The sequence below is a fragment of the Zea mays genome, chromosome 5, assembly GCF_902167145.1.
Source record: "Zea mays cultivar B73 chromosome 5, Zm-B73-REFERENCE-NAM-5.0, whole genome shotgun sequence".
In the NCBI taxonomy this organism is placed as follows: Eukaryota; Viridiplantae; Streptophyta; class Magnoliopsida; order Poales; family Poaceae; genus Zea; species Zea mays.
Window position 1 is genome coordinate 192,233,272 of NC_050100.1, and position 14,421 is coordinate 192,247,692.

Genomic DNA, 14,421 nt, shown 5'->3' on the forward strand with positions numbered 1-14,421 from the left:
TCCAGTTCCAAAGAACTATCGCGGCGTGAACCTTTGGAACACTAACGGCGCCCGAGACCGGATCAAGGCTACCATGGGTTCGGATAAATCAAGGCTACCCTTGTAGCAACAACTAGCCCACCCTGCCGTCAGGAAGATCTATCGCGGCTACGATTCACAACCAATAATCCTGACGCCGAAGCTAATCACAGATTCACAACCACTAATCCTGAGAGCTTGCTTACAGAGTTACAGGGAAAGGTTACCTTGGCCGGTTGAGCAGGGAAGCCACCGCCGGAGCTACCGGGAGGAGGGACCGAGGGAGCAGGGAGCCCCGGGAGGAGGGAGCAGCCGAGCAGGGAGCCAGGGAGCACCGGGAGGAGGGAGCAGCCGAACAGGGAGCACCGGGAGGAGGAGCAGGGAGCGCCGCGTCGGAGGGAGAGGGACCCCGAGAGGCCGAGACCGAGTCGCCGAGACAGAGAGCCGCGACCGCCGCACGAAGAGGCAGTAGGACGCAGGTGGGAGGGAGAGTGCGTTAGGGTTAGAGTTGCCGCCTTGCCGGACGCGCATGACTTATACATGGAGTTGCGGGCTTGCGGCCATGCTGCGGCGGAGTTGGGCCGTCCGCGTGCGCAAGGCAGCCTAGGTCCCAGGTCCCAGCTGAAATTGTTGAACGGGCCGGTTTAAAAGCTCGGCGGATAACGGGTCGTGCTCGGGCCAACCCAAATGGCTCAGGGCGTGTTCGGCTGGCTACAAGCCGACACTGTTGCAGCTGTTTGGATTGCTGCAGCTGCAATCCATAGAGAGAAAAATACTGTAGAAGCCGCAGCCGCAGCCGGATTGCAGCCGCAGCAAGCCGCAGCGAACAAGCTGTCAAATTCTTCGTTTCAGTTCTCATCTTTTGTTTTTTTTCCTGCATGCATGCATGCATCGCATCGATCTTGATGAATTGCAGCGAGGATGGATCATGAAGCCAGCGGGCTACGACCCCTGCACGGCGGAGTACTCGGAGGTCTACTTCAATCGACCCGACGTCCAGGCGGCGCTGCACGCGAACGTGACAAAGATCGGCTACAACTGGACACGCTGCAGGTGCGTCGTGCCTCTCTCTCTTTCTCTCTCTTCTCTCATTACTCTTCAGGTTTTAGGAGCACCGAAACTGAAAAGCTCGAATCGAACTGTGTTGCTGTTCGCGCATGGAGCGATGCGATCTACACTTGGAACGACGCCGCCTTCTCCACCCTCCCCGTCATCCGCAAGCTGGTCGCCGGCGGCCTCAGGTTGTGGGTGTTCAGCGGCGACACCGACGGAAGGATCCCCGTGACGTCGACGAGGCTCACCCTCCACAAGCTCGGGCTCAAGACCGTCCAGGAGTGGACGCCGTGGTACGACCATCTGCAGGTAACTTAACCTGACTTTTGTTTTTTTCAGGAGCAGCTGCATCGACTGACTCTAACGTCTTCCTCCGCCGAAAAAAAAACAGGTTGGTGGATGGACGATCGTGTACGAGGGCCTGACATTCGTCACGATCCGCGGCGCTGGGCATGAGGTGCCTTTGCACGCGCCGCGGCAGGCGCTGACGCTCTTCAGCAACTTCCTGGCAGGCACCAAGATGCCCCCAACGGCGTTCCCCTAACTGCTGTCTCCCCCTCTTCTCTCTCTCTCTCTCTCGCTTCTACCAAAGATGCATGTGTAATTCGATCGGAAAAAAAGGAAAAGGTTCAGGAATAAAAGTCAGTCAGGTTTTAATAGAGAAGATTCATAATGCTCAAAATCACAACGTACTGTGCTGTCTCTTGAATGTGTCCTCCAAGACTGTCGCAGTAGCTGACAGCATATGAAACATTAAACAAGACACCTCCGTAGTGTTGCGCAGCAGAAACTGACGGAAATACTGAGCAACTAAATAAATAGATCAGAAGTAACAACTGTTGAATTCCAGGATTTATTACATCACAGACCAAGCATCGGGAATCCGGGATACAGAATACAGAATACACACACATGAATGGTTAGGACTTATTAGGAAACAAGAACCACCAAGTTCACAGACAGACAGCACACAGCAAACCTGACAACATATGGACTGACATAGGCTCTTGGCTTGGCACATGTTCTACATCTAACCTTTCTTTGGCATGGCAGCCAGCCTTGTATACATGCGGGCCATTGATTGATAGCCTCTGATGTCACCCGACCGCAGGAGATTGCCTATGATTGAGCAAAAAGATAGCCAGAAAGTGAGACAGATTCAGACTACTTGATAGGCTTATCTCGGGCAGCACATGATTAATCAGAAAGGTATAACTGCACATTTAGAGGATCCTAGCTCATGGTAGCAAAAAGTCCATTGATGATATCATATTAAGAGAGAAAATATATACATAAATTTAAAAAGCCAGTGAGATGACGGTGGTATCTTTGCTTTAAGGGCAACAAATCACACAGTAAACCATAAAGATAACAAACATATCAATTGAATGGAAAATGAGAAAGACCAGCGTCGCTTATTTTGGTAGGGGCCATATTGTAACGATGTAGATTAATTAGATGGACAGATCAGGCACAGTGGTGATAAGCCTTTCCACTGAGCCAAAGGTCCTGGGTTTGACACAGCCTCTCTGCAAAAATGCGGGAGTAAAGCTTGCCTCGGTTGTTCCTTCTCCAGACTCCACTCATGTGGGAGACGCTAACACTGGGTTTGTCTGTAGTGTAATTAGATCTAGAAGTTACAACAGCTAGTTGAATTACAAAATAGTGATGCAACTGCTCCTTCAAATCTAGCTGTGCTGTAGCACAACAGTTCTGCTACTACATTTGATAACTCGGAATGACTTTTTTCTTCTTCTTTTGGCTACCACCTTAAGAGTAAAGAGTGGTTCCCATGCTGCGATGTCACTCCTGACTCCTGAGTCCTGATACTTGAGATGTATTCTCAGGTCTCCATTACAGCAATAGCTTAATATTTCTTATATGTCCTAAAGTACATATGTTAAAGTCCACAACATTAAGATTAATATTATATCAACTCAGTCTAATTCATAAAGATAGAAAAGTAGTAGAACGTCGTAGTTTTTCGTGTACTGTAGTTTGATATAGAGTGAGAAGAGGTACCTGAATCACAGTTAAGTGGGCTGTCTGGTTCAGGATGGGCCATCAGAGCAATTATCGCTCTACAAACAGACTGAAGGGTCCATGCAGGGCTCCATGCATTCTTCAATATATCAAGACAAATTTCACCTGTCTAAAAACAGGAAAAAAGGAAACAAATGTAACTAAACAGAAATTTCCACTTCCCCTTGATTCAGATTTAATAAATGACAAAACAGGGCATTGCAGTCTCATATAACCTTGAAATGCACATTTGGGTGGAAAATTTTGGTTAAAAATCGAACTTGAGGAGGCAGTAGAGGATACTGCTCTGGAATTGCGAACGCAAGTTGAAACACACCACCTTCATAAGGTGTTTCAGAAGGGCCCTAACCACATAAATATAGATAATTAGAAGAGGCAATAGTAAACGTACGATCTTTCCTGTTACGGCAATAAAAAATAACCTTGATAAGAGCAGTCCACTTGAATATGTTGGAATCATCACATATTAACTGGATATCAGGGTCAGCTGACTTCTCTCGTTGTACCTCCTTGTACTCCTTGAAAAGCCTTGCCCTAGATGCCTAGAGATAAAAAAAAATATTGCCAAAAAGCTTTAGGTTTCATGTTAAGAACCCTTGCGGCACAAAATATCCGATGGGTGTGGTGCAGGATTTGATGTAGCATGTAGAAATTTCCTGGTTACTATAAACTATATTGCAAGTAATTAACACTTTAACAGGTTCATTTCATTCATCATTATTATACTTATGACATACTTGAACCAATATGGCAATACACAATAAACTTGTGGTAACAACAAAAAAATCACATTGCTCCCTATAAAATGCAGATTTCTAGCTATTAGATCTCGCATATTGGTATAATGGATGCATCAAGTAGCATAAGGAAACATGATCATTCAAATTTTATGGGATGGCTGGCATATTGCACGGATATGCAATCAATGTGCCAATGAAGCAATGATGCACTCACCTGCATCTTCTCCTTTCTCTACTAGAGTTATGACCACAGTGCTGATATAGGCAAATGCGTCGCTGAATGCTGGCAAAATAAGAAATAAGACTAAGTTCGAAAGATACAGTGAAACTCTATAGTGAAAATGAACCATGATGGGCTTATCACGGGTAGGGATGTCAACGGGGCTGCTCCCCGTCGGGGACTGCTCCCCGTACCCGTACCCACCAAAATAAAAATTCCCTGTTCCCCGTCCCCGTCCCCGTCGGGTATACGGGGATCCGATGGGGAAAAATCCCCGCCAACAGCCCAGTTAAAAATCATGTCCAGCACAATAAATCAGTAGCATATTACATTTGCAAATATATAAACAACACAAATCATAGCAGCTATTGCAACTATGGCATGGTACATCACAAGTCACTAATACAATAATAAGAAGTAATAACCCTATTATATAGTACAGCCACAATGCCACATAGCAGTACCAGACTACTAGCTATTACACACATGAATGAAGCCGAGCAGCCGAGCAGCACGTGACCCCCTAAATTTTGGTAAACAAGCTGCACCAACACCTTGATTAGATAACAAGAAAGCAAGAACTCGTACACTGTCAACTCATGTCGACCTTGCCCGTTTTCAAGAACAAAAATCTAGACAGGCCACGGATCGATGTATTGGATTAGCAGGGCATCCGTCAGCACACAAATCTACAACTAACTGAACGAATCAGAAGAAGGATTTTAGGGTTCGATTGCCAACAAAGCCCTTCGGACTAGGGAATCCAAGCAAGCTCGTGTATGATTGCTTACACGTTGGAACCCCCAATCTCTAAACCCAGAATATCATCTAGAAACCTGAGCAGAGAAGCATACCGTGTGCAGACCTTGGAGAGGCCGGCGGCCGTGTGAGGTAGAGGAAAGGTGGTAGCGGCCGTGGGATGTAGAGGGAGGTGACCGAGAGATGGAAGCTGGCCGCGTCCAATGGAGAGGGAAGCAGCTTCCGCGGTTGTGAGGAGGCGGCGGTCGGCGGAGGGGGGCGCGAGACCGCAACTCGCGAGAGGAAGACCTGGGGGTGATTGGAGGGGAAAACCTGGGAGATGAAGATGAGGACGTTGCCTGTCCAATAGGTACGGGTGGGTGCTATACTTCTTTAGTTGTTTACCTTTGATAGGCTATTTGACTTGGGTCGATCATTCTTGTTAATTTTGGGGCGTAATTGAGAAAATATGTAGTTTGATTTAGTTCTAGTAAGTGTACAAAATACTGTGTATTTCTAATTATTTCTCTACTATGATTTTGTGCGTGAAGACCAAAATGCCTTTCATTTCCTCCAAGAAAATAGAGCTGATAAGCAGGAAGAGCAGGTAGTTAGGTCTGCATTAGCGTGAAATCTCTGCATATATTTCTTATGTCATAATAAGAAGATATTAGCAAGGAAATGCAGCTGTTTTTTAGATTAAGAAATGCAATTGTGTACTTATTTCTTCCTTCCGTTTAGAGTTTGTTCAGCTCTTGCATAATCTTATCTTCCACACATTTAGGTCCTGTTTGGAAGCTTAGTATTTTTGCAGTTTTGAGATAATACTATGTTATTTAATGATACTGTGGTATTGAAAGCAAGATATATATTCAAAACAGGAGGAACATGCCCACTATCAGGTTTAGACAGCAACTGAACATGCTCACTATCAGGTTTAGACAGCATGAACTTATTCAGTTTATATAAACAGATTACCTAAACAATATCACAACAGGATCAAGATATATATTCAAAACTATGCCCACTCAAGACATCATGAACTTATTCAGTTCTAGAAGCACATAACTCAAGACAGCATGAACTTATTCAGTTGATAAACTATCAGGTCTAGACACTAGACAGAACAAAAAAAACGTTTCCTTGCCGCAGAGGAAGATCTAGCATGAACGAAGTGCCAAGCCTGTCCTCCAGTTCCAAAGAACTGAACCTGCTGCTCTGCCGGTCACCCTTGGAGCAACAACTAGCCCACCATGGGTTCAATCATGTCCTCCAGTTCCAAAGAACTATCGCGGCGTGAACCTTTGGAACACTAACGGCGCCCGAGACCGGATCAAGGCTACCATGGGTTCGGATAAATCAAGGCTACCCTTGGAGCAACAGCTAGCCCACCCTGCCGCCAGGAAGATCTATCGCGGCTCTGATTCACAACCAATAATCTTGACGCCGAAGCTAATCACAGATTCACAACCACTAATCCTGAGAGCTTGCTTACAGAGTTACAGGGAAAGGTTACCTTGGCCGGTTGAGCAGGGAAGCCACCGTCGGAGCTGCCGAGAGGAGGGACCGAGGGAGCAGGGAGCGCCGGGAGGAGGGAGCAGCCGAGCAGGGAGCCAGGGAGCACCGGGAGGAGGGAGCAGCCGAACAGGGAGCACTGGGAGGAGGAGCAGGGAGCGCCGTGCCGGAGGGAGAGGGACCCCGAGAGGTCGAGACCGAGTCGCCGAGACAGAGAGCTGCGGCCGCCGCACGGAGAGGCAGTAGGACGCATGTGGGAGGGAGAGTGCGTTAGGGTTAGGGTTGTCGCCTTGCCGGACGCGCATGACTTATACAGGGAGTTGCGGGCTTGCGGCCGTGCTGCGGCGGAGTTGGGTCGTCCGCATGCGTAAGGCAGCCTAGGTCCCAGGTCCGAGCTGAAATTGTTGAACGGGCCAGTTTAAAAGCTCGGCGGATAACGGGTCGTGCTCGGGCCAGTCCAACTGGCTCAAATTCCTGTCAAGCCCGACACACTATCCGGGTCAGGCTAAGCCCGGACCCGCTTCATTCCGTGATGTATTGGGCAAGTATGTGCTAAAAAAATGTGCTTCGTGCTGGGCTAACGGGCCACATGCTTTGTGGACATCTATAGATAAGGTTACAACTATGGATCTATGGGATAGCGTTGACAGTTGAGAGGTTTTTTATTCGGCAAATTGACACGACGGACATGGAGTGATGTCATTTGAATTTGATTGAGAAGTAGAGGGTACTGGATCGGGTTTATTTTTATTTTCTATTTGTTTGGTTTCATAGAGAAAGCGGAGTGGTTGATAGAGTTTTTATATGAAATTTACTATAAATAGATATAATGCTCATGTTATCGGATGCGAGGTTTTTCAACCAAACAAAGGATGTAGCGGCTCAGCTCTATTCTATCCTTCAAACAAACAAAAAAGGAGCGACTTTATTATGTTTGCCATACGTAAAATAGAACGGATGCATTCTTTAAAACTTAAATGAAACGCTCCATTATAGTTGACTCTCTAGCCAAACACACCCAAAATCAAGCTAAAGACAACCCCCACAACGTGTAGATCTCAGGTGAAGCTTAGTAATAGTTCACCCAAAAGCTATTTTTATGCAAGAAATTAGCAAACTATACCATGCGAGAGGGAGAGCTTAAATCAGACGAAGAACATATCTCAACCAAGAACTACCAATAGTACTATAAATACCACATCTCAGCCAAGAGCTATTTTTATACATAAATATCAAATCTCAGCCAGGAGTGTCACAACAGCGAGAGGGAAAGCTCGTACGTGGGAAGAGGAGACGCAAAAGCTCGCACGCGCGGGGGGAGAGCTCAAGTGAGAGGGGAGCTCGCTCGAGGGGGAGAGGAGACGCGAGAGGGAGAGCTAGAGGAGAGGAGATGACAGTAGCCAAGAACCATAACACGAGGAGAGCATGAGGGATGCAGGCGCTTTGGCCGAGCGCAGCCTGGCTCGCGGGCAACGTGCCTTTTGGCCGTATCCCAGGGGCATGGCCGAGGCCAACGTTTTGAACGAGTCTGGCCTGGTCCAGACCCACATTCAAGTAAACAAATAGATGGACTTGTCTAATTTTTACATCTGTAGAGTTTTGCACGGGTGCACATACCCAACCAAACACACGATATATTAACCGTTGGAGCAACTCTCGCCCATTGTTGAGCCACGTAGTCTTCACCCACAACCTCAAGCTGTTTGATGTTATTCCTCAGCAAAATATGCTAATCGGTTTGCGCCGCCGTAATGCACAAGGTCATGCTCAGGGGCGAAGCCAGGATCCGAAGACAGAGGGGGCAGGCTTAGCCTCCAAGCAACCAAACCAGCAAGGACACAATATAAAAATGGCAAGGGAATCAACCACAATGTATATATTGATATATAATCTTCATTAAAAACAGTATAATGAAACAACATCTATTTTGTCAAACAAAATAAAATTACATCTTAGTTATTTTGAATTTAGCTCTGCGTGTATTAGCTAGATCATAGGCCTTGATAATATCATCAGAACAAATCATTGCCGCTAATTCCCTTTTAATATAAACGACCAGATAATCTCGTAAATAGACATCTCCCATTTTTCTTCGAAGACGTGTCTTTACAAATTTCATAGCTGAAAAGGCTCTCTTTGTGGTCGCAGTTGACACAGGGAGAGTTAAGAGTAATCTCAATAATTTATCTACCATCGGATAAGAAGAATCTTTACCTAGCTTAACTAATCCACTTGGTTGGCCAAAAATTAAGGGTTTCAGACTACCAAATAATAAACTGGCAGCAAGATAATGGGCTATAGGATACATTATTAATCTGACTTGGTTGGGCCATTGGGGGTGCCAGGCTCACTCCGGACCCCCTGGTGGCTTCGCCACTGGTCATGCTATCTGACGTATGCACGTTAGCTGACATTCTTAGGCTGGCTCCAGCAAGGGTCTCTAAAGGGTTCTCTACCCTAAATATAGAGGATCAAACGGTCATCTACGCTCTCTAGCAACGTCCTCTAAACGGTCCTCTAAATTTAGAGGACACTGCTGAATCCACTATATATAGAGTTTTTCTAAATGGTCCTCTATCCATTTGAATACTTTAAATAAGCAGTTTAGCAAAACTAAAATGTGTACAATACATTTGAGAGTATGACAAATACGTATGTATAAACAATAAAAATAAAAATGTCTCTAATGTAGGTATTTGAGTATAGAGGACTGAAAGGGAAATGTGTCCTTGGGCCATTTCCATTATTGTTTTGGTGATTAGATGTCCAACACATTGTTTGGAACTCATATGTGCTAAGTAGGTGAAAACTGCACAACGAAGAACAAGATATGTGTCTAGACTTAGTAAATTATTTTTTTGAATGCTAACATGTTTATCTAAGTGCTAGAAACAGTGCCAAGAAAAGAAGAAAAGAATCGGAGAAGATATGCCACATTAAAAAAACTGCTTAACCATGTTGGATATTTGTGAATAACTTTCGTACATCCTTCACTACAAAAAATCTTCGCCACTTATATTAGCATTTTTTTGTTTTCGATTGCAATTGAATGCAAGCTAAAGTTTTCCCTCAACTCTATGAAGCATAAAACAATTTTAAATATTTTATTATTTGTCCTGGGAACTCTGAATAGAAAAAGGTTAATAAACAAATAATAATCCTGATATCACTTTTATAATTATGGTTTTACATTAATTTTTGCCCTTTCCTCCCATGTATTTAACTCCAAAAGACTGAGCTAATAATTCCTCTCATCTCTCTACCATATGGACATTTTATTGTTCCGTTGGTTACACTATTGCAATTAGAAAAATATTGAAAGGGAATTAGGCTTACACCTAGTTCCTAAATAATTTTGGTGGTTGAATTGCCCAACACAAACAATTGGACTAACTAGTCTGCTCTAGTGTATAAGTTATACAGGTGCTAAAGGTTCACACTCAGCCAATAAAAAGATCAATTGTTGGATTCAACAAAAGAGCAAAGGGCCAACCGAAGGCACCTCTGGTCTGGCGCACCGGACTGTCCGGTGTGCCACCGGACATGTCCGGTGCACCAGAGGACTCCAACTCGAACTCGCCACCTTCGGGAATTTCCAGAGGCACTCGCGCTATAATTCACCGGACTGTCCGGTGTACACCGGACAGTGTCCGGTGCGCCAAGGAAGAGCGGCCTCAGGAACTCGCCAGCTTCGGGAAACTCCAACGGCTAGTCCGCTATAATTCACCGGACTGTCCGGTGTGCACCGGACTGTCCGGTGCGACTCCGGAGCAACGGCTACATCGCGCCAACGGCTACCTGCGACGCATTAATTGCGCGCGCAGCGCGCGCAGAAGTCAGGCGCGCCCATACTGGCACACCGGACAAGGAACAGTACGTGTCCGGTGTGCACCGGACACCCAGGCGGGCCCACAAGTCAGAAGCTTCAACGGTCGAATCCAACGGCAGTGATGACGTGGCAGGGGGCACCGGACTGTCCGGTGCGCCATCGGGCAGACAGGCTGCCAACGGCCACTTTTGGTGGTTGGGGCTATAAATACCCCAACCACCCCACCATTCATTGCATCCAAGTTTTCCACTTCCCAACTACTACAAGAGCTCTAGCATTCAATTCTAGACACACCAAAGAGATCGAATCCTCTCCAAATCCCACACAACGCCATAGTGACTAGAGAGAGTGATTTGCTTGTGTTCTTTCGAGCTCTTGCGCTTGGATTGCTTTCTTCTTTCTTGATCCTTTCTTTGCAATCAAACTCACTTGTAATTGAGGCAAGAGACACCAATCTTGTGGTGGTCCTTGCGGGAACTTTGTGTTCCAAGTGATTGAGAAGAGAAAGCTCACTCGATCCGTGGATCGTTTGAGAGAGGGAAGGGTTGAAAGAGACCCGGCCTTTGTGGCCTCCTCAACGGGGAGTAGGTTTGCAAGAACCGAACCTCGGTAAAACAAATCTCCGTGTCTCACTTGCTTATTCGCTTGGGATTTGTTTTGCGCCTCTCTCGCGAACTCGTTTCTTTATTATTAACGCTAACCCGGCTTGTAGTTGTGTTTATATTTGTAAATTTCAGTTTCGCCCTATTCACCCCCCCTCTAGGCGACTATCAATTGGTATCAGAGGCCGATGCTTCATTAGAGCCTAACCGCTCGAAGTGATGTCGGGAGATCACGCCAAGAAGGAGATGGAGACCGGCGAAAAGCCCACTACAAGCTACGGGAGCACTTCATCGGAAGAGTCCCGCACCAAAAGGAGGGGGAAGAAGAAGATCTCCTCCAACAAAGGGAAGGAGAAGAAATCTTCTTCTCACCACAAAGAGAAGAAGGAAAAATCTTCTTCCCACAAGCAACATCGGAGCGGGGACAAGCAAAAGAGGATGAGGAAAGTGGTCTACTACGAGACCGACACTTCATCAACATCGACCTCCGGCTCCGATGCGCCCTCCGTAACTTCTAAACGCCAAGAGCGTAAGAAGTTTAGTAAGATCCCCCTACACTACCCTCGCATTTCTAAACATGCACCCTTACTTTCCGTCCCATTAGGCAAACCTCCAACTTTTGATGGTGAAGATTATGCTAGGTGGAGTGATTTAATGCGATTTCATCTAACCTCACTCCACAAAAGTATATGGGATGTTGTTGAGTTTGGTGCACAGGTACCATCGGTAGGGGATAAGGACTATGATGAGGATGAGGTGGCCCAAATCGAGCACTTCAACTCTCAAGCAACAACGATACTCCTCGCCTCTTTAAGTAGAGAGGAGTATAACAAAGTGCAAGGGTTGAAGAGCGCCAAGGAGGTTTGGGATGTGCTCAAAACCGCGCACGAGGGAGATGAGCTCACCAAGATCACCAAGCGGGAAACGATCGAGGGGGAGCTCGGTCGGTTCCGGCTTCGCAAAGGGGAGGAGCCACAACACATGTACAACCGGCTCAAGACCTTGGTGAACCAAGTGCGCAACCTCGGGAGCATAAAGTGGGACGACCACGAGGTGGTTAAGGTTATTCTAAGATCTCTTATTTTCCTTAACCCCACTCAAGTTCAATTAATTCGTGGTAATCCTAGATATACTAAAATGACCCCCGAGGAAGTTATCGGGCATTTTGTAAGTTTTGAGTGCATGATCGAAGGCTCGAGAAAGATCAACGAGCTTGACGAACCCACCACATCCGAAGCTCAACCCGTCGCATTCAAGGCGATGGAGGAAAAGAAGGAGGAGGCTACACCAAGTCGACAACCTATAGACGCCTCCAAGCTCGACAATGAGGAAATGGCGCTCGTCATCAAGAGCTTCCGCCAAATCCTCAAGCAAAGGAGGGGGAAAGACTACAAGTCCCGCTCCAAGAAGGTTTGCTACAAATGTGGTAAGCCCGGTCATTTTATTGCTAAATGTCCTATATCAAGTGACAGTGACCGAGGCGACGACAAGAAGGGGAGAAGAAAGGAGAAGAAGAGGTACTACAAGAAGAAGGGCGGCGATGCCCATGTTTGTCGGGAGTGGGACTCCGACGAAAGCTCAAGCGACTCCTCCGACAACGAGGACGCCGCCAACATCGCCGTCACCAAGGGACTCCTCTTCCCAAATGTCGGCCACAAGTGCCTCATGGCAAAGGACGGCAAACGGAAAAAGGTTAAATCTAACTCCTCCACTAAATATGAATCTTCTAGTGATGATAATGCTAGTGATGAGGAGGATAATTTGCGTTCCCTTTTTGCCAACCTTAACATAGCACAAAAGGAAAAATTAAATGAATTAGTTAGTGCTATTCATGAAAAGGATGACCTTTTGGATTCCCAAGAGGATTGTCTAATTAAAGAAAACAAGAAACATGTTAAGGTTAAAAAGGCTTATGCTCTAGAAATTGAGAAGTGTGAAAAATTATCTAGCGAGCTAAGCACTTGCCGTGAGATGATTGACAACCTTAGGAACGAAAATGCTAGTTTAAATGCTAAGGTTGATTCTCATGTTTGTAATGTTTTAATTCCCAATCCTAGAGATAATAATGATAATTTGCTTGCTAGGATTGAAGAATTAAACATTTCTCTTGCTAACCTTAAGGTAGAAAATGAAAATTTAATTGCTAAGGTTAAAGAACTAGATGTTTGCAATACTACCATTTCCAATCTTAGAGATAAAAATGATATTCTTCATGCTAAGATTGTTGAACTTAATTCTTGCAAACCCTCTACATCTATTGTTGAGCATGTATCTATTTGTACTAGATGTAGAGATGTTGATATTAATGCTATGCATGATCATATGACTCTAATTAAACAACAAAATGATCACATAGCAAAACTAGATGCTAAAATTGCCGAGCACAACTTAGAAAATGAGAAATTTAAATTTGCTCGTAGCATGCTTTATAATGGGAGACGCCCGGGCATCAAGGATGGCATTGGCTTCCAAAGGGGAGACAATGTCAAACTTAATGCCCCTCCTAAAAGATTGTCCAACTTTGTTAAGGGCAAGGCTCCCATGCCTCAGGATAACGAGGGGTACATTTTATACCCTGCCGGTTATCCTGAGAGCAAAATTAGGAGAATTCATTCTAGGAAGTCTCACTCTGGCCCTAATCATGCATTTATATATAAGGGTGAGACATCTAGCTCTAGGCAACCAACCCATGCTAAGTTGCCTAGAAAGAAAACTCCTAGTGCATCAAATAATCTTAATATTTCTTTTAAAACTTTTGATGCATCTTATGTTTTAACTAACAAATCCGGCAAGTTAGTTGCCAAATATGTTGGGGGCAAGCACAAGGGATCCAAGACTTGTGTTTGGGTACCCAAAGTTCTTGTGTCTAATGCCAAAGGACCCAAAACTATTTGGGTACCTAAAGTCAAGAACTAAACTTATTTTGTAGGTTTATGCATCCGGGGGCTCAAGTTGGATACTCGACAGCGGGTGCACAAACCACATGACTGGGGAGAAAAAGATGTTCTCCTCATATGAGAAAAACCAAGATCCCCAAAGAGCGATCACATTCGGGGATGGAAATCAAGGTTTGGTCAAAGGTTTGGGTAAAATTGCTATATCTCCTGACCATTCTATTTCCAATGTTTTTCTTGTTGATTCTTTAGATTACAACCTACTTTCTGTATCTCAATTATGTCAAATGGGCTACAACTGTCTTTTTACTGATATTGGTGTCACTGTCTTTAGAAGAAGTGATGATTCAATAGCATTTAAGGGAGTGTTAGAGGGTCAGCTATACTTGGTAGATTTTGATAGAGCTGAACTCGACACTTGCTTAATTGCTAAAACTAACATGGGTTGGCTCTGGCATCGCCGACTAGCCCATGTTGGGATGAAGAATCTTCACAAGCTTCTAAAGGGAGAACACATTTTAGGATTAACAAATGTTCATTTTGAGAATGACAGGATTTGTAGCGCATGCCAAGTAGGGAAGCAAGTTGGCACTCATCATCCGCATAAGAACATAATGACAACCGACAGGCCACTGGAGCTCCTACACATGGATCTATTCGGCCCGATTGCTTACATAAGCATCGGCGGGAGTAAGTACTGTCTAGTTATTGTGGATGATTATTCTCGCTTCACTTGGGTATTCTTTTTACAGGAAAAATCTGACCTTAA

General features: G+C 45.3%; 2 protein-coding genes across 4 annotated transcripts; one reads left to right on the forward strand and one right to left on the reverse strand.

The window, feature by feature from the left end:
* The first annotated feature begins 908 nt into the window (after positions 1 to 908).
* On the forward strand, positions 909 to 1,735 carry LOC103627456 (serine carboxypeptidase-like 34). Its single transcript, XM_008647749.4, has 3 exons — positions 909 to 1,071; positions 1,182 to 1,380; positions 1,463 to 1,735. The coding sequence occupies exons 1-3, from the start codon at positions 947 to 949 to the stop codon at positions 1,613 to 1,615; spliced, it is 477 nt and encodes a 158-aa protein (XP_008645971.1). The 5' UTR covers positions 909 to 946; the 3' UTR covers positions 1,616 to 1,735.
* A 127-nt stretch (positions 1,736 to 1,862) lies between these two features.
* On the reverse strand, positions 1,863 to 5,290 carry LOC109939987 (protein PEROXIN-4). 3 transcript variants are annotated; one of them, XM_020538615.2, is made up of 6 exons: positions 4,929 to 5,290; positions 4,069 to 4,137; positions 3,537 to 3,656; positions 3,330 to 3,458; positions 3,094 to 3,223; positions 1,863 to 2,190 (listed from the first exon to the last, which is right to left on the reverse strand). In XM_020538615.2, the coding sequence occupies exons 2-6, from the start codon at positions 4,072 to 4,074 to the stop codon at positions 2,102 to 2,104; spliced, it is 474 nt and encodes a 157-aa protein (XP_020394204.1). In that variant the 5' UTR covers positions 4,075 to 4,137; positions 4,929 to 5,290; the 3' UTR covers positions 1,863 to 2,101. The 3 variants fall into 3 exon arrangements, with proteins under 3 accessions (XP_020394204.1, XP_020394205.1, XP_020394206.1); XM_020538616.3 differs by having other exon boundaries at positions 4,940 to 5,207; XM_020538617.3 differs by lacking the exon at positions 1,863 to 2,190 and adding an exon at positions 2,435 to 2,957 and having other exon boundaries at positions 4,929 to 5,248.
* Between the last annotated feature and the right edge of the window lie 9,131 nt (positions 5,291 to 14,421).